The 21012-nt window shown below is 39.2% G+C and overlaps 1 protein-coding gene across 5 annotated transcripts in view; it reads right to left on the reverse strand.

Annotated features, from left to right (window-relative positions):
• The window catches only part of ABCC5 (ATP binding cassette subfamily C member 5), a 43210-nt gene that overhangs the window by 17282 nt on the left and 4916 nt on the right, over window positions 1-21012 (reverse strand). The window contains exons 3-11 of one of the 5 annotated variants that reach the window (XM_014871597.2): window positions 11696-11853; window positions 11286-11441; window positions 10422-10569; window positions 5554-5787; window positions 5268-5441; window positions 3845-3992; window positions 3194-3342; window positions 2498-2605; window positions 349-699 (exon numbers count right to left, since the gene is read on the reverse strand). In XM_014871597.2, coding sequence (XP_014727083.1) covers window positions 349-699; window positions 2498-2605; window positions 3194-3342; window positions 3845-3992; window positions 5268-5441; window positions 5554-5787; window positions 10422-10569; window positions 11286-11441; window positions 11696-11853 — 1626 coding nt within the window. Of the gene's footprint in view, window positions 1-348; window positions 812-2497; window positions 2606-3193; window positions 3343-3844; window positions 3993-5267; window positions 5442-5553; window positions 5788-6250; window positions 10333-10421; window positions 10570-11285; window positions 11442-11695; window positions 11857-21012 lie in introns of those variants that run through there. The other 4 variants (XM_014871595.2, XM_088170926.1, XM_014871600.2 and 1 more) reach the window with 4 other exon arrangements.

The raw sequence follows: 21012 nt of genomic DNA on the forward strand, positions 1-21012 counted from the left end.
GCAGGAACACACTGTTCACCAGCACCTGGTACCTGGTGTCCTGCTGATTCTCTGAGCTCAGTGGCTCACATGCTGTTCTGAGAGCTGCAAACCTCTCAGCTGGATGTGCAAGCTATAGAGCCTGCCCTTGTTTCACAGACTGTTTGCAAAGATCTAGTCACTAAAACGGCACAGCTGTTTACAGCAAGATCAGACACTGCATCCTGGATACTGCAGTTGCCATGGATATTACAGGAGTAATATGCTCCATTTCATGCAAAATGAAACAGCACACAGCTCTCTGTTCCCGGGGCAGCTAAAATGAGGTCTTTATAAAAGCTCAGATTTCCTCCTTTGAGTTGTTCTTACCTTTTCTATCTCCATGTCAATGTTGTAGAGAGTCCTCTGAAGCCGAAGGTTGACCAGGTGGATGATTTTGTGCTCCTCTTCAGGGCTGTGATGGTCGTCACTGTCCACTAGAAGATGGCCCTTCTGCTCTGCCAGCACAGCTTGCTGTCCCTCATTCTGTAGCTTCATTTTCTCTTTCTTGCTCTTGGCGACTTTCTTGTCTTTTTTCACTTTAGGGGTCAACTTTGGTGAGCTCTGGACGCTGGCATGGGAGAAGTCCCAAGCCAAGGTAGCATTTTTCACCTCTATCGCGGTGTGAGGATTGGCTGGTTTTTTCTTTATCATATGAACCTCTTCCATTAGAAATAAACTCTGATAGGAGTTGTGAGAGAGGTGTAAAGATGAGACACCTGATCAAGACTGGGAGACAAGCCTACGGCACACTCACGCAGCAAAACACATCAGGCTATATAGTAGGAGGAAGCTGAAGAGCAAAAGGTAGCTCATTAGTGTAACTAACTCCAGGTCTGCTAAGTGGCTGGGGCATTCCTGGATATGGTGGAAGCACTTGGATACACTTGACTTTCACAGAGCTGCAATACTCTGGATGTGATAAAACAGGGGCTTCTTCCTTTGACACTGTTTGCAACTGCAGCTCGGTATGTTCCAGATTAAAAACACGTGAGCAGAACACACAGCTTGGAGAGGAAAAGTTACTCGAGACAAAGTGACTGACCTGTCCTGCACACCAACTCATTATGGAAGGAGACAGAATGACTTGTAACTTGAGCCTTTACCCATCAACTTTTCTACTGGGAAAATGTCATCTTGCATAAGTGTAGCTGATCTATCTCAGGCTGCTTGTCAATATGAAGTAATCCATTAAGTCAACTGTATCATGTTTTCCACCACATCCATCAGTATTTACAATCAACAGATTAGGAAGACATTTTTCACACAGTTTAATTACAGGATAAAATGTTTTCCACTTACACAATGTTTTGAACCAAGTACTCTTTTGTGACTAAAAAAAATCTCAATTAATTCCCAGCCTTATTTATTCTTGCAATTGCTATGTCTGAATCACACACTCATAAGAAAGCTCAAATCCATTTACAGAGCCAAAAAGTCAATTAAATTTTTACTGTGATGTCAGAGTATCCCCACCTTCTTACATTTCCTACACAATTTATAGCCAAACTGGGAGATAATTCAGTCTCCTTTTTCTTCTCTTCCCTCTCAGAAGATTCCCTTTAGTGCACTTGGATTTAAGCAAGGCTGATTTTAGGCTGACTTAGAAGATGAAGCAAAATTGTTCAAAAGCAATGGAATCTCAAAACAACTCTACAGATCCTGTTTTTCTCACACAGAGGTTTGTTTCATGAATACATGAATTCTGTGCAATGCATCTGTCAATGCTTCTGAAAGTTTCTAATTGGAAAGTGCTATTTTCCATTCTGGAAATTTCTACAATGTAATGTAATACACTGTTATCTTCAAGAAACAAGACAAAGTAAACGTCTCCCCTCTGAATAAAGTACACACAGTGTATCCATCCTCCAATCTCCATGATGTGAGATAAGATTGTTCATTATCAGAGTTTTACATTTTCTACCATAGATCTGTTTTGCCAGATCACATCTCCATTTTATTAATATAGGGGAATTTCAGTTACTTAATCTGGTCTGGAAATATAAAACCTCAGATTTCTATGGCCACAGATACAACTCCACTGTTTTTTGTCAACCTGCTTACCTAGAACCTGATATTATCAAAAAGTTTTATTAGCAAAGCATAAAATTTCATTGTGTACTTCTTGCAGTCTTTTCATACAGATGTTCTTAAAATGTAGCTAAAAGTTATTATACTATGAGCCACCAAATCCTTCACTCTCTTATCTCTTCCTGTGGCCAACTTCAAAATCATACAATCATTGAATCACATTATTTTGCTTCTCACCCTGGTATTATTTTTATTCTTAAACTGCTAATATTTTTTCACTACATTTGTATCTCTTGCAGAGTCAAATCATCTGGAATGCTAAGTGTAAAGAAAAATAACTTCTCTGCCATTAAATCATATTACCTTCCAAATGCTCCCTTTGCATCTACTGAACACATACAACACTCCACACTTACAAGGAAAACTGTGAGGCCAAATGACTGCTTACCTTAAATCTGTCAACAGAAACAGATGCCTCAGACAGCGACTTCACTGAGAATGGAGTAACTTTGAGAGCAAAAGTCATTGAGTTAAAGACAGTGACCACTGTGAATGCCTAAAAACAAGACAAGAAAAATAACCACATTTGGATGCAATATCCTAACAGCTCCAGCCTTCTAAAAGCTGAAATGGCACCACAGCAAGTCAAAACATAGAAAAGGCCAAGTCCAAGAACAGCCATTTAAATATTCAGTGTATTCTCAAACAGCAGAAAAATCTACCTAGCTCCTTCTCTAGTGCCTTTAACAGACCAAGACAAACCTGCTTTCTTTGTAGGTCTAACAAACACAGCTGCCAGCAAATTCTGCATTAACCTAAAAATGAAGGCACAAACTCAAATCCTATTTTTAGACATTTGTGCTCTTTGCATCCAAGCACACTGCAAAACAAAAACATCCAGTAATCTGCAATGCCCCATCTGAACAGGAGTACTCATTTACATTCAGCCCAAAACCTGTTCTGAGGAAGGCACGAAGAGCCTTTTGTGCAAAATATAAGGCTACACCTGCTGCTGTCACAGCCATCAGATATTCACTTCCATGAGTGAGGATACAGCCTGGCACATGGGCATAGCCACACAAGAAATGGCTCAAAAGAAAAACTACAGAAGCAAAAGCATAAAGAATAATTTTCATCAGTTTACCTGAGCCGCTGTAAGGTCATAGCCAAGGATCATATGGACAGAAAAGGTCACCACACTGGCAATGACAACAACAATGGGAGCCACTCCCACAGTGATGCTCTGGAAGTAACCTGCACGCTCCAAGATTTTGCGTTCCTCCTCACGAATTTCTAGAAATACAAATAGGGGCACCACGTCTGAACAGTCATTCAGTGAGTACAAACACACAACAGCCAGTACCACAATAGTATAAACACTGAGTAAGAGGCATAACTGTACACTTCAGTGTTTATCACATTATAAAACTTCTCATAGAGAAAGCAATTATAGAGGAGGAAACTATAATGGTCTGTAATCTCCACACAAATGTACAGATTTAAATTTTTTTAAATTAGAGTAGCCAACACATTTCTTAAATTATGGAAGAGGAACAAAACTGAAAAATTTAGGATTAGTGTCATGCCACAAACATCATTACACTAGGAAGTGACATTTTAGAAGCAGGTCTGTTTGTCCAGCCCATTGTGCATAACACAAAGGAGCTTGAAGGATGACAGTGTTCTTACACTGCTCATACAGCAGCACCTACAGCACAAAGTCAGGCTGCACCAGGCCACAAAGCTATGGGGCACCTGCAGCAAAGGAGACATTTACAGACTGTAGGAAACTCACTTTGAACGTTCTGAGAAAATGGTTTGACCCAAGCATACATTTTAATGAATTTAATGTAATTAAGAACTTCATTCATCTTTTGCACACGTTCATCTGTTGTTGCTACGCATTTTCTTCTGAAATAAGCTGTGAGGCGTGACACAAACATCTGAAACAAAAGACAACACCATGAAACATTAATGGCAACTCAGAAAAAGCAAGTACATTCCATTCCTAATTACCAGAGAAAATTAATTTTTAATCTTAAAAGGGGATTCAGGGATAGGGCCAGGCAACTGCTGCTCTAACATAAAACTCAGGCTGGAAACACCATTCATTTCCTCCTGCCCCATCTGCACCAAACACCAGACTTATGAGAGCAATTTTCAACAAAAATTTGAGAGAATAAAGGTGTGCACTTTTACCAGTATTGAACAGTACCAGTTTAGTTAAAGTTTCTGAAGCACATAATTAACCTAAAGACACACAAAGTTGGCCCCCACTTTAGCCAGCCTTTTAACTTGATTCTGTAAGGCAAATCAGGACTTTGCCCAGCCAGATCAATTTCTAGTCTATGCCAATGCTATGAAGGTAGTAAAACAGTTTTTAACACTTTTACTAAACTAATCTAAAAATGGAAAGTTGTTTGACATGTTTTAAAGTATCTGCTACTCCTACATTCACCCCATTCCTGGTCTGAATTTCAAACCCAATACACTACTCTAGGAAGGTTTATCTCCTTGCCTTTATTTACACACCTGCGAACTCTTTTGAAGTTCCCCATCATAAAGGAGGGCTGCTGGAAAGAACTGGAAAACATGCTCAAACTCCACTCCTCACTCCCCTCTAATATGCAATTCCCACTACATAATCCTTGCTTTTGGCCAGATAAATTGAACCACAGTGAACCTCACAGCATTCAGCCTCCATGGTTTATAAAACATGTATTATGAATACAGCGACAAATCTTCAGCAGTCTTACAGGCATTTTATAGGCAAGAAGATTTTGGCTTGAACCTGCCTATTTCACAGCTCAGCAGAAGCACCTCATCAAGAACAAGCTGTGCCAGATGTGGTGTTTTTCAACATCTTGTGTTGAGTCAAGAAATCAAGAACACTGCAACACTGAGCTACCATACACAAGCTGGAGGCCTCATGTCTTTCCAACCTCAACCATGAGCACCTGAATATTCTGCAGTTTCATTTAGCTATGGATATTAGTCTCAGTCAAATCTATCAGTTTTCCTATCCCCATTTTCTAATTTTATCACTTTGAGCTTCCTGTTTCCAAATTTCAGCTTCATACACTATTTTATAAACAACTTTAATAATGTGCAATGCCCTAAACTGACTAAATCTAGCCCATTTCTACACCTTTTATTTAGAACTATACATTTTTCTGACCGAAGAAAAATGAAGCAAGTCTTAACTCTTTCCAACTCACCATTGCTGGGTAGAAGAGGATGAAGACAGCAGATCCCAAGAAGCCTGTCGGACCCAGAATAATCACATTATAAACCATTCCCAAGATGGCCACAATAGGGCCCCCAGCCAACAAACTGCCAACTGCTGCAGCTTCAAACATCCTCTGACCATCATTGGAACAAACATTTATGAGCTGAAAAACAGACAGAACAGGTTATTTAGATTTAAGGCACAGCTCATTCTCAAAGGAATATATTACACATCCCTTTTCACACTGCCATTTCCAAAACAAGGCTGCAGCTTACCTCTCCAAGAGACTTCTCCTTGATGTTCTTCAGCTTAAGAATTTTCTTAAATGCCATTGTCAGGACAGCCCCACGCAGTCTGACCCCCGTGCGATAATTCAACGCCCAGGTTAGTGCCAGGGACCACGATCGCACCACTTCCGTCATAAAGATGCCAAAAACTAAAAACAAGCTGTACTGCAGGTTGGACTCACTCTGCTGGGTATACTCCAAGAGGTGTTTCACAACGAATGCCTACAGGAAGAAATGCAAGCTTGCATGAACACCCCATCATCCCAGAAGACCACACAACAACTTTATGTTAAGTTAGAAATAAGTAGGCTACTTTGCTTTTAAAAGAGCCGTTTGAAATAGAAAGCATCTTCTTTCCAGAAGTAAAAGGTGTCAATACAAGAAGTACTGTAACACAAGCCCTGCTGAGAGCCAAGCACTGAGTCAAATTTAGTAAGTAAAGAGAGTTTAATTTGGAACCGTATTCCTCGCAGCACGCTTCTAATCCTCCGTGTCTTCTAACTTAACATAAATGTGTCAGTTAGCTGAAAGCAATGCATTATCATATAGAAGAGTTTAAAAATATAGTCACTACTTATACATCTGCACACATTAAGAAACATTCCTTTACGTGACATTAAGACCTTTTTTATTTTATCTTTGGTTTGCTTCAAACGTGCTTATTTGATAAAAAGGAACAATGTACCTACAGTTGTAGAGGGGAAGAGTGAGAAGGACATTTGCAAAACATTCCTGGAAATAAACATCAGCAGTTTAATAGTAAAGAAAAAAACAAGCCAAAAGCACAAGGTACGCAATACCACAAATCATTGGGGACAAGGGAGAAAAAAAAAAAAAAAGACAAAATTAACCATTCAATCCCTCCCCTTACCCTCTTCCCCCAAGAACATAAACACTTTACCTCAGGAATCACATTTCAAACATCACCTGTAAAAAGAGGACAGTCCCAAGAGCCACCAATTCCCAACTCCAGCTTTGTGGTCCAATGGCACAATAAAACATTATACAATTCACAACCACCAGCATTAAATATTATTAACTGCGAAAAAATAGGCTTTTATTTGAAATGAAGTGTCATCTTATATGGTAACATCTCAAAAACACTGTACAACAGGTAGACCACTGTATAAACATACAATCTGCACATACAGGATAATTATAAAGGGCTAATATCTAACAGTCAGTCTTAGCTTCCAACAACTTAGATTTGAATCTACACACAAAATTAAAGATACAAAAACAGAATTGTATTTGTTCACGAAGTCCAAAAGAAGTCAAACTTGAAGATACCAACAGAGGAGGCTTCTGAGGCTGCACAAACTCTGAAATCTGGTTTCAAAAGTATCTTACAGTAAGGCTTCACAGACAGCAAAAAACTTCCTAGAGAGCTTTTCAACAAATGATGTTTTAAGATACTGGTGCTTTTGAAATACTAGTACAGAGTAGAGAATTACCTTTGCCCACAAGAAAAATCAACAAAAAAATCTGAGACCAAAGAAAATATTGAGAAGCCTTTCACATCACAGTCCGTGGAAGTCCTCTTGGATATATCATGTTTTGCAAGTAGGAGTTCTGTATAGTTTGAAGAGAAAGGAAAAAAACAAAACCCCACTACTCCAGCAAAGGTTTTGATAGCTACAGCCCAGCACCAAATAACAAAAAAAAAAAAAAAAAATTCATCTGTTCAGAGGAAAGTAATTCTGCACATCAGAACCAAGGAAACATGCTGTAAATAATTTTGCTCTTTTTCACAGGTGTGAATTAAAGCCAGATGTCCATAGGGTTCTAGAATGGCCACTGAGAAAATTTACATACCGATCACTGAACAAATGTGAGGAACTCACATTCACAGATCTATTGCATTCCAACTTTCTCCCGATTGGATTTAATTTTACATCGACTGTTTGGATCACAACTGCATACAGTTGGTTTGCAGTTACTGTGAAGATTACTGACTTCTTTTTCCAGTATTCAATCCAACATATGCAACCGAGTCACTGAGCAACTGGGGTGAAAATGCCCCTTTTTCCTCATGAGCTGTAACTCAGCATGGTCGCAGACTGCAAGCATTTTCTGACACACACAGCATTGCTGAAAGTCTCCAAGAGAGGATGTATAACGATAGCAGATGTTTCCTGGTGTCTCATTCCTCCCAAAACTTTAGTGCTACTTTGCAGCACCATTTTATAGATTCAGCATCTCCCATGATGGAATAGAAACCAGCTTACATTATACCCCAATTTATTTTTGTTCCGGAAGAAAGAAAAGAGGAAACAGTAGATTAAAGGGAGGGGAAAAAAATATCACAGAAAATTAACATTTACATCTGAACAAGTACTATTCAAATTCATATTAGTTTAATGAAAAGAATCCAGCATAAAGTTATTTACAGAACAAAAACATTACAGTATATAAACTAAGCTAAGGGGGGAAAAGAGCTCCTGTGGCTATTACCGCAGCGGTTGGTACAAGCTGCTCAGCTGTCTTAAGCATTCCCATGGAATAAACATTACCTTACCTTTGCTCTTGGCGGTGGCTCTGCCCAGCAGGAATGCCTCATCCTGACGCAGAAAACAGCCATCCTGAAAACGCTGAAGAACAGCTTCTGTCACTGGTCCCACTGCAGTGCTGGCGTCCCCACTGCAGCCAGCGCGCCACGGCACGAGGCAGGCTGCAGCTGGAGCCAAATGGGAAACTGGAAAACTTACCTCCCAGAGCTTACCACTCCCCCCTCCAATAACTGACCAAACTGTCAAGCTGTGCTCCACTAAAATAGCAAGTTTCCCTATCTCCCAAATGGGAAGGATAGCTCTGAACAGCAGCAAACAGGTACATTGTTCAGACCTGGAGTTAAACTGATTATGTTTAGTAATCAAGAAACTTCTTTGCTCCTCCACCAGAACTTGAAAGTTTTGGTAGCTGATCAAATAGTAGCAAGTATTTATTGGAGATAAATAAATATCACCTATACTAGTACATTCTGATGGTTATTACAAGGCAGTCTGACACATGCAGCTGACTCACCAGGTTACAGGTTTAGATTCTGTGCCAGATGCAAAATTTATCAAAATGAAAAAAAAAAAGGAGGACCCTTGAAGGATCTGTTCCCCCCCCAAAAAAAAAATCTCAAACCAAAGCAAAAGAGTCCACACAGGAAGTCTTGAACAACTCTTTTCCAGTTATAACCATCACAATGCTCATTAGCAAAGCCACAGCCATTTGCTGGCATCTCAAGATCATAGACATTCAATTAAAATTTTTGAAGTTTAATATAGTGTTTAACTCCACTTTCATAATTTTCCTCCAATACATGAGGTCAAGTCAAGTGCTTTTCCTAATCTCCCTTTTCATCTTCAGGTGACTGAAAGGGTGTAACAATACAAGAAAGCACTGATACTTCTGAGGAGACAGCATAGGCATAGCCCTGAGGCATGCCATTTTTAAAAACAGGGAGGAGGGATGGTAAAGACTTATTTTCATGCCAAATGGTGGAATCAAAAGTGAATTTGGCCTTATTCAGAAAAATGAATAAGGTTGTCTGTAAATGGGCAACTGTCTATAGATAATTTTAAGTTACCCATATTGAGCACCAATTGCAGCAGTAGCCCCCAACATAATCAAGCTGGTTTGTTTTTTCCTTTCCCCTCTCACTCTCTCATTCAGCAGTTTGGCTGAGAAAAACTGAGACCATTATGCTACAGAAATTAGGGGTAACCCTGCTGCAAGCTCTTTGCAAAAGATAAAAGCAGCTCCTCAAGCCCTGTAGTGAAACAATGACAGAAGCTCTTCTTGGGAAAAGCTAGTGCTGTTAAAACCTTAATCATGATTTATTGTTAATTACCAAAGTATGTTCATATATTTTATAATAAAGACAACTATAAAATACTACAAAGAAAACAATACCACAGAAACATTCATTGTTATTCATATTACATGAAACAAAGCAAACTTTAAGAAGACTTAAAAAACAGAACATTTTTATATAAGACATTTAAAAGCAGGAAAACATTTTAAAAAGACATTTCACCTAACAGTGCACCCAAGTGTACTTACCCAAGAAATGAACCTCCAGCTTACCAGCACACTGAAACGTGTACTACTAGCAGTAATACTGCTCCTACTCCTCAAGGGAAATGTGTAGAGAATAAATTTAGTCAAAATTTCAACTTTAAATCTGCACAGCATGTGCAACAAACAGGTGACAAAAAATGGTGTGAATGTCAAGTCCCATGTTGTTATCTTCAATACGACCCTTAGCAACACACAGCAGCCGTTCCTAGAGGCAACAACGTTTTCTAACACTTCTACCTGAAACCTGTCTGGCCATTCTCTGTAGGGTCAGTAAAAACTATGCCCACAGACTTCTTGAGACCTGCTCACATTAGTTCTTAAGCAGTGCTCTCAGAATTGTTTCGGTCCACTTCTTGAAGACTGTTATTAATGCCAATAATTTAAGATTAGTGTTTTATCAGACTGAATTTTATTACAAGATAAATTTACACAATTTCAAAGAGAAAAACAGAAGACCTGTACATAAAGATCTTATGAAAAAAGCAAGTTATGCAGTTAAGGAAGAACTTTAAACTATACTCAAAATCAAAGAGACAAACCAAAAAATCCATTTCGTCCAGGATACCTAAACTCCCCCTCCCTCCTCCAAGAACTTGCCTGGGTATTCAGCAACTGATCCATCAGCTGTGGGATTCTTGGATTATCGAATTGCTCTTGACTTTTACCCCAAAATTTCTAGCTAGTCACAACATTTAAGTGATTCTGCAATGAAACCTTAAGATTTTACAGTTGGCCATGAGATGGAGCCCTCTGGGGTTGTTAAAAAAAGGATGGATATTACTTACTGGTCCACTGAAACCCGCGAGCTGCGTGATCATCAGACACACTATGGAAAGGATGAGCCTGGTGCGGCAGAAAATCCACACAACCCTCCGGAGAGAAGCATCATCAGGCCCATTTTCCTTCAGTTCTTCCTGCCACAGTCTTTCCAGTCTAATAAAAATAGAAGATTGATGAGATTTATTCATGTCATAAATTTTTCACCATGAGCGAAGTCAGTCTCATAGATACTTCTTTGTTAAAACTCTAAGTGCTTCCTAGCTCAGACCAACAAAAAATATTAAGAGAAATAAGTACATTCTGTGAGGTAAAGAGAAATATCTATGTAGTGTTACTTCCATAGGACAGAGGGATGAAAAACAGTGCCAAAGAGATCCCAGGCAAAGAAAAAACAATCTTGATATTCTGACAGCCTTTCTCTGCTGAACTGACTGAAGAGCTGTGGTGTCAAACCTAAAGAAATTCTCACTAACCACAGAAGGTTAGCCTGATCAGAAGATCTGACCCACATTCAAATCACCTTGCTACTGACAGTATTATTTCTCATTTTAGCACAAGACTTTTTTCACTGTAGCCTTGAGAAAAAAAATTTCGTTTAATAAAGAATCAGATTAAAGACATGCAAAATCAGAAGAATTGCAAAACATTCCTAAAGATGTAATCCTCTAATTTCACAGAAATCGGCAGGGCTACAGAAATTGCACTGTGTGAGAAAGTTGTCTCTGAAAGATGAAAGTGAATTCCACCATTCTGAGAAAGGCAAATCAAAATGTCAGTGCTGCTCTTCTAGGGCAACACTGTACCACTGCCTGCACATTAACATGTAATAAATGGAAACAAGAAAATAATAATGAACTAGATGTCTTTACCTTCTGCAATTGACATCTGAAGACTCATGCCTTGATAAAGACCATACATCATCCATAAACAGTTCTCCTTTCTTGTATGCTCTGTGGGCCAAAGGAGTGAGCCAGGAGAAGGTCATGGAGGAGAAAAGCCCAGCATTATCAACAGGGTGCTGGTGTCTAAAAGAATTAAAAAAAAAAAAAAAAAATCACAAACAAATGAAAAAGGAAACAGGAAATGCAAGTCTTCAAGAAAAACAAAGCCTCCTCTCATTGAAAGCACTCAGAGTACCAAATGGTCCATGCCAGCCACACTTGCTAAACAAATTCTGATGTTTCCAGTACCAGTCAGCAGACCTACATCTGCAATTCTGCTTTGTGACTGGTCTGAAAAGCAAATGCTGTATCAGTTCTGTGGTAGCCTAAAGACGTACTTGGAAGTGGTCCGTATGGGTTTCAGTGCATTCAGACCATGGTGGTATTTGCCCTTGTGATGCTCTTCATCCAGCATTCTCAGCTGGGAATGCACAGAGGTGTCCAGTGGCAGGCCCTCTGCCCGAGCTGCTGCTTCCAAGGCATCCTGGCATTCAATCTGCTTTTACAAGAAAGACAACAGATTCAGACTTCAAAACTACATTTGAAGTCCATGACTCCCATCTCCAGCAATTTTGCACCTCTTCCTTCTGCAAATTATTGTGCAACAATCAGTCATTTCAGTGTTTCAGACCACAGGCTTCATCCTGGCAGCAAAGCCATGGAAGGCACAGATTCTAGATCTGTGTTAGACTGCTGCATTTGTAAAATATAAATTAGTACCAGTATTGTACCTGTGCATTCAAAAGATAAATGGATAGACCTGACTAATCCTGCCACAGGAAGTACAATAGTACCTATGACATCAGTTCAAGAAATGAATGACTGGCTTACGTAGTGAAAATAAAATATTTTCTTGATGAATTTACACCCTCTCAGTATAATTTAGATATTCTTATCCACAGAAAATACAAGGTATTTTCAGAATGCTACTGAAGTCTCTTCTTCAAAAACACTTTAGATTAGATTAAAAAGCCAAATATGCACTAAACAAAATTGTATTTCCTTTTATCATGTTTCCTGTTTTTCCTCTTTTCCTCTAATCTAAATGGAACAAAGATGACAATTTTCTCTGCTCCCAGGAACAGCTTCTCAACGGCTCAGCAACTTTGGCAACAGCCACTTCTTTAAAAGGCAAAGCTTATCTCAGGGAGGGTTTCCACATCCTTAGTGAAAGGCAGACTTAACTGCTAATCCAAGAGGAGAAAAAGCAGTGATACAGGATAGTCAAAATGTTGCAGAGTTCAAACAAGTCTTTTGATGAGCAGCCAGATGTGGCAAAACAACATGAGGAAATGAGCCTGTTATCTGTACTGGCAGAGGGCCCTTGACTGGTTCTGCTAACTTAATGCGCCGTTCATTGCAGGACCACATTACCTGCTTGTATTCTAGTTTATTGCAACTGAGCTACTTTGTAGGAAAAAAAAATAATTTCTGAGGTAAAAACCTTCCTGAAGGTCTTACAAAGATACTATGATTGTACCTTTATTAGCTGACCTATCAGAGCCAAATTACTTATTTCCTCGAAAAGAAACAACTGCAATGCATTGTAGTCTCTTACAAGAACTAAATACAAGCACTTGGTTCCTGACTTCCAAGTCATGTGATTGTTTTTGGAAATGTCATCATTTATCATTGGCTTTGTACTATATTATTATGTAATAGTATAGCACACTAAGACATTGTTTCCACCCATGTGGAGGATGAGAACAGGAACTGATAATGTCATAAATCTGTCCCTTATTTACTTACCAAAGTACTTAAATAGTGCCTAAGGATGTTGTCAATCCATAATTCTATCTCAAAAAACGTATTTGCTAAACTATCACCTAAAACTATGGTAACAAGAGATAGCCAAATAACACGAAAACAAAAGAACATTAAAACCTTATGACACATGGAATGACTCAAAAATACACAGTACTTTCAATCTGCATTACAAGACTTCTCACTCAATTTATATTAAATTACTGACTCACTAAGGCAACACTGCCTTACTAAATCTACACAAACAAGCATTAATAAGGGACCTGCCATAAACATCCCAAAGGAGTCAGAAGTAGGGAAGAGTTCTGCACCACCTCTTTTCTGGATACAGCAGAGGAATTCTTAACTGGTTTGTTGTGTTACCCTCACAAGAGGCCCCGGGCAGATCTGCCCAAACATCTTGCTGCTGATAACACACTTGTTTCTAAGTGATGCCATAAGCCAGTTGTATAAACACTGCTTTTCAGAGCCCATAAAAAAGTGCCTATAAGTAAAAAATAAAAAAACTTCAAAATCAAAAAACATTGATTTTTCATGAATTTGTGATGTACACAAAAATAGATTTTGATCACCTAGAAACAAGAATAGCTCTTTAATACATAAGCACAATTGCAAGGGGTTTAGGCAGTCCAAAGATAATACTCATAAACAGTCACTGTTAAAAATAAACTCTCCAGAGCTGCTCAAGTGAGTTATCTCAGCAAATGTGGAAAAGCTGCATTGATAAATATGAGGGCACTACCTTTTAAAAGCCTTTATAATACCTTGCCATAAAGACAACTACAAGCATAAACCCCCCACGGAGAGGAGCATTGCTCATCTCCATCTTGGTGAGATTGTCAAAATCCCACATGTAAGACTATCAAGAAACAAATGCATCACACCACTGAACAATTAAGATTTAAGAACAACTCTACAGTTCTGCGTAGTTCTTTGAAGATTAGAAAAATCTTCAAAGCAGAGTTTATCAGGAAGAAGCAAGACTCCTAAGTTGTTATACAATGTCCTTCAGGAACAAAAGACTGAAGTAAAAAAAACCTAAACAACCCCAACACTGTTCATTTAGGTTTCTGATTAGGTTTTCTGATTGCCTGCATGTGTGCACAGTTTTCCTGGAAACCAATGCCTTGAGTTCTTACTAGTGTGCTTCAACAGGCTCCAGCTCTGCTATAGAAATAAATGTCTAACAAACAAAAGTGAACTGAAATAACTTGTTCTAATCCATCAACTTATTAATACGCCAAAACAAGCAATGAAATTAGTGATATGACATGATATTGATAACTCCAAAGAAATGCTCACAGAAACAAAACAAGTCTAAATCAGATATTGCTAACTGGAAGAAGATTCATTCAGACATTTTTATTGAGAAACAGCAGATGACTACTCAGCATCAACAAAAGGTCAAAAAAAAAAAGAATTGTTACAAAAGATACAAAGGATAAAGCAGAAAACATTACCATACCACTTAAAAAACCCTAGGGTTTGCATCCTTTTTGACTGCCAAACTATGTCCCTTGTCACTTCAGTTCAAAAAGGGTATTAAACTTACTTTCCTTGATTGATGATAACAATGGGGCTTGGAATAGCATAAACTTAAGATTTTTCAGCTGGATAGAAAAAAGGAATAAAGGTACAGGTATTTGAGAGGTCCATAAAGCCTCAAGAAAGAGAGCTGGAGAGTGACCACCAACTGTTCTTACAACAAAAGAACGAGGCACACTTAAATTTCGAATTCTCTATCATAGGATACTGTAATGCTCAAATGCATAAATGGACTAAACACTGGAGAATTAAACTCACATAGGATAAGCATATCATGGCATACTAACACATGGCAGAGGGCAAGAACAATCATTGATCCAGCCAGCATCTTACTGATAGCTGGTGGATGCCAAACAAATTTTCTTCAGCCACAGGCATCTCCTAACAGAGCACAACAGTTGGGCACTCCACATGCCAGGAAGCTCTGACACACCTGAGTACAGGCTGATACAGTTCAATAGATTAGTATAAGAATTAACAGATTAAGAAAACAGTTAAACTTTTAATCTTGGGCCCAATCCCCAAGACTGGGGCAAGCACCAAGGAAGTATCACTGCACATACGATCTTCCTTTATGGGTGGGTCACAGAGGGGCAGAGAAAAAAAGAAGCACAGCTGGTGCTGCTATAACAGAGCACACTTGCCCCATCTGACTTTCTACAGCTTAGGAAAACAAAACCATACCAGCACCTGTTAGCATGAATTCCTGGTCAAAGTATTGGTCATAGCAATGATAAGGTAATGAGAGAGTCAGAAAGATTACATGGTTGGCTCAAGACATATGACAGCCTGAGTGAGGTGAAGAAAATGAGTGGTTTAGGGGCAAGGGGAAACTATTTGCTCATTAAGATGGAGACAGATGTACCAAATCCACACAATCCAAGGTCATGAAAATGCAGGAAGTTTAGGAGCCAAGCTACAAAGCTCTCACATCCACATGATGTCAGAAGTTCCATAGGAAGCAAGAATGGCATGAGGAACCTTACTCAGAAAGGTAAGCAAACTCAAATATGTGAACTTGCACACTTCTGAAAATGTGCTAAGGAGGCAACATGAGCATCTGAGGATGGGGAACAGGTAAAGAAAAAGGAAGGATGTGTCATGTAGGTGGGAAGGAAAAAGCCACCCAAGGAGATTCTAACCTTTCATACAGTCCTATAACCATCTCCTATTTAAGAGAAGGTAGCAAATTATTGGTTTGACAACTGTAACATCATACAACTGCAAAACCAGACAAGATCGGAGGCAAAGAAAAACAGAATTTTCCATCCCTTACTCATCCTGCAGAGGGAAGAATCTGATGTGTGCATACAACTGAAACCCCACCCACAAACAGCTATTGACCCTTCTTCCATAAGGCAGAACATCTTCCAAGGCTCAGATCACAGCAGGGAAGAAGCTGCATCTCTTCTGGTCCTACCAGCTGACAGGAAACTAGAACAGATCTATAACTATTTTTTAACTAATCCTTGCAGCTGACATAGAATACAAAAGCTACTGAGGTTGACTTATATTACATAAAATTTTTTGATTTAAGCTGTAAAGGTCTCTGAGCCGGCAACACCGCAGAACAGAACTCCCACTTCTTGCATTTCACAGCCAGAGCTCAGCAGGCTTCCTCATGCCTTTAAAGTTCCCAGCAAGGAAAGGCAAATGGGAAACCTAGAGACCAGAACAGCAGAGCTCAGAACTAGGTGGGCATGTGATGAGAAAGAGAACTATATCACCAGCAGTTCTGCTCAGTGCTTGAAGCATTCTCCACACCACAACTCCAGGATGAAGAGTAACTCAAAAATATTTAAGACTTCATTTAAAAGACTGGTGTTGCAAAACAAGATTAGTTATTAGTTTATATGGGCTGGGGAAAGGAAGAAAAAAAAACAACTTCCATTTAGCTTAAGCACGACTAAAATAAAACAAGAGTCCACGAAAAGATTCCTTGAAGTTGTAATTACATTATTTTTCCCAGAAATTCCTCTGAGTCCAAGAATACTCCCACTAGAAAGGAGTAAGGAGTATATACACTGCTTTTGCAGATAACACAGCACTGTTGTCCAGACTGCAAGTTATCAAATCCCAGAGCATCCAAAAATTAAACAGCTTTGCAGATCCAAACATTGTCAAGTCTGTAGTTGCTTAGTGAAGCAGCAAGTGCACGATGAACTTTATAGTCTACTAAGACAATTCTCTTCTCCTTTCACTGGATTCAACGCAGTACACAATCTATAAAAATATTAACAAGGTGATTTGCAGCATTAGGCTCCCAGCCTTCTCTGTATCTAGGATACTTTATAATACCCTGCCTGATTAAAACATGAGCCTATTTAAGATTACTTTGGTGTATCATCCACCCATACCAGCTGTCTCCCTGATGCAAGGAGCAGGCACTGGGCTAAATCAGAGACAGTGGGTGTGAGGAAGGAGACATTGATCCTTTAGGCACCTGCACACATTGATTGCACAGTACAGACAGCACAGCTGAATTCACAGGGCACCAAGGTGAGACCATCAGATAGTTTCAGATGCCTAGAAATTATGGTTACAATTTCCAGAACTGTTGAAAAGAACCAGATTAAGAAGTCAGAGACTCCATTTTCTTCAACTTCCTGAAAAGGGGGGGTATTAATGAAACCTCATGTCTCTGCTGCCTTCCCAGCTTCTGCTACCCAGAAGAACAGCCCTTGAGAGAACCAAACCCATAGCCAAATGCAAGAATAAGTACAGCTGTGCCATAGTTCTCTTAAAAGATACAATTTAACTGTTCAGAAACATGCTCTGATTTACCACAATAGTTCAGTGATGGAAAAGCTTGAAGTCCAGCTATTCACTTTAACAGAGTTACATGTGACTTGATTACACAAGATCTGCTGTTACTTTTCTGGGCCTAAATTAGCAGAAGTTGTACTAATATTGGAGTCATGGTTTCAAAACTAGCCTGAGTTTATGCACCCTCAGATTAAAGCAGAAGTTTCCCAATAGTGCTTGGTACTGATATCAAGGCTCTGTAGCCAAACAAGGTCAGGGTACTTACATTTGGTAAGCCTGACTATTTTAGTCACATATATTGAGCATTTTTACTTGAGGCACAGAAAGTCCTTGGTGAGGACAGGTATATCAGCTTCTCAACAGGAATATTTCTTATTTTACCTTGCCCTTGAATTCTGGCCAGCATCAGCTTTGAGGTGAGATGTTCTCAACTCTTTCCTAGCAAATCCACTTACTCCTACATTCCAAGAAAAACCTAGTTTGGCATTAAGTGTTTATTTTAGGATTTTGCAACAGTAGCTGCTATGAATGCACCTGACAAGCAGCTGTGCACATGCTTAGGCTTGTGGTATCCATGAATCCCTGTCTCTTGTTTTGCATTAAAACCAGTATTCATGATCTTGTAAACAAAGGTTCTAGGATTCATTCAAAACTAAGGCTGTATATTGACCATCCAGCACTGGAGCTACATAGCTCATGTACAGTGACACCAGACTCCTGTGGAATTGGAAACAACCAGCTTTAGAACTGGCACCCTACACATCTCTGACTACATAGATGGAAAACCAACTCCCCACTAAGCAGATCAACCTAGCACAGCACAGTTTGAGAATTTGGCTCCTGCCTTGCTAGCTCTGCTCTCCTGAACCACCCTGACACCCTGCCATATGCTGGGGGTGTTCTTCAGTAACATCTTTATTCAGGCCATACCTAAGCCAGGTCACAACATAAGCTACACAGGAGAATTTTGTACAAAAAATGGAGTATACAGGGTGCCTTTGAACTTAAACTCCTACTGAGTGGAATCACCAATGAATGACAGCAGAAGCCTTTACACCATAATCCAATAATCTTGTATTGAATTCACCTTCCTGTACCAACACATGCTTCCAAAAGCAAACAGTAAACCAGGAAACGCAAACTAAACATCTCAGGGCTCTAAACATGTTGACTTTGAAATTTGTTAACTTTCATCCTCAAAAACAATTGAGACACATTCTGTTTGTGGAACAGCTTGTTTGCCATCTGTGGTTCAGAGCACAACTGACTATTCCTTATCACTAGGATATAAGTTTTCAAAAACTAATAAACATCTCAGTGTCCCAAGATATCAGAACCCCCCACATATATGCGAATTTTAAATTGCTTCAAGCTAAGTTCACCAAGAGTTTGGGATAGATGCAGTAAATACTTCTGGCAACCCTTATAGTTGTACACTGAGTTTCTGAAACAGCCATAGAGCAGAATGTCTGCAGCACTAATATAGAACACTACAATGGAAAAGATACTAAAAGATTTCCTTCACTGATAGCTAATTTACTCCTTACACACTTCTGGTCAAGAGCAGGCTGATTTAGAAATCTGCTTTGAACAAAGGAACAGCAACCCACAGTAGCCAAGGACAATACCAGCATGTGGTCAGAGCTGAGGTTTTATAACGTGGCTAAGACTTAGACAGTAAGGAAAGCAGTCAAGTTCCAATGGAAGCAGTGAATTATCCAGAATATCAATTATCCTCTAGAAAATGTCTCCGCTCAGTCACAGATTTGGCCTTTTTGTTCCTCCTGTTAAGTGGAACGTTTCTCTGATATCCTAAAATCCCCACCAAGTGCCAGATAAACTTTTCATACATGACTGGCTGTGGATATGCTCCTTTCTCAGATGGTGATAGGTACATCTAGCCATGGAGGACATGGTAGAGATACCCCTTCTTCAGTGTGGTTAGAAGATCATCCTACAGCATACACCAACAAACAATTCTAGGATCTTCCATCAAGTGATCCTTGACAGAATCACTTGATTCTGTGATCACTCTGTCAGTGACTGCTTTATTAGCAGAAGTTCAATGGCAAAACAACAAAACATGATTGTTACCAATATATTCAGTTCTTTGGGGAGATCATGGAATTAATGCATCTTTAGAAAGTACCATGAATGTTTGCTTCTGCACCTAGTCTGTGTTCAAAGCTTTCAAACATAATAGAGCTGCTGCTGCAAAAAACCAGATTTTAAAATTTTGCTTTCATTTGACTTGAAAAAGTAAAAGAGGAAGTGTTTACTTAGTTATGAAAATATGCAACCATCTGGAAAAATGCAGACATGCAGCAGCTTCAGCTACAAGTAACAGTTTATAGTTAAGCTGTCTAGGACTGCTCTAAGCATGGAGTGCAAAGGCAGAAATACCCAGGCTACACTCACACCCCTATTTTTAACCTGTTGTTCAGTTGACTCAGATGCTTCAGAGAGGTTGAGGAAGAATTGATCTATTTAAATACTCAGTGATAAATCACTTCAAAGCTATCAGTGCTTGAAGGATTTACATCAATTCCAGCAAGTTCTGATCAGATTCCCTGCTGTCTTGGGCAAAAGATGTCAGAGACAAACCTGAAAAACAAGAGATCAAGGTAAGGACAGGAATATTAGTAGGGCTTCTGATAGCTAAAGTTAGCAACACATTTCCTGCATGTTTGAAGCTATCTCTACAATTCTTCTGGCTGGTGCCTGGAAATACAGCAATTTGCACTTGAGATTTACTGCAGACACAGTCATTATCCTTCAGTAACAAGAACTTAATCCTGAACAGTACATTCCAGCCAGAACCAACTACAGCTTAGAGTACAATTTGTAAATATGTGCTGTAGCATTGTTAACGTAAGAACTCTAATTCCAAGAATTCTGTTCTCATAAGCTCTGTATATCATAGAAGCAGCTTGTTTTCATATCCTCCTCTATTGTAAATGTAATAGGGTAGGAAAGCAAAATTCATTGCCTACTATTCCATCAAATAAACAAAATCAACATTTGATGCAAGCCTACTCCAAAAGCATTTCAAGAACTAATTATTTCTCTTCCTTGTCTGTCATTTTATAGCATATTTCATGGACACAGTGGGGTCTGTCCTCCACAGGATACACTGCTTCCATGAAAAAAAACTACATACAATTACTCTAGCTGCAAGTTGAAGGGCACAGGCACGTTCTAAGAACGGAAAGTCCTAAAGGTGTAAGTACAAATCAATACTTTAAAGCATCCCTTAATTATTACTCATTGGTCATGTAACAGCTTTTACAGATGAAGACCACTCACTGTAGTGCCAGGCAGCAAGTGCACCTACAAGTTCTCCAGCAGAGACATGTCCCCAAATACAATAAGCTGAATTAGTATGGTACTATGCAGTGGGAACATGTAGTTAAGATTGTTTTGTAAGCTACATTAAGGTTTCCAGAGACTTAAAAATCAATTATTATCAGAACACATTGCAGACACTTGTTCATGAGGTGAATATATGTATCCACAAGCTGAATAAATTTTTTCTTGAATTTCAGTCCCAAAGTGCCTATTTCGAAGGTCCATATTTCTA

The sequence above is a fragment of the Sturnus vulgaris genome, chromosome 10 (assembly GCF_052056855.1).
Source record: "Sturnus vulgaris isolate bStuVul1 chromosome 10, bStuVul1.hap1, whole genome shotgun sequence".
Taxonomy (NCBI): Eukaryota; Metazoa; Chordata; class Aves; order Passeriformes; family Sturnidae; genus Sturnus; species Sturnus vulgaris.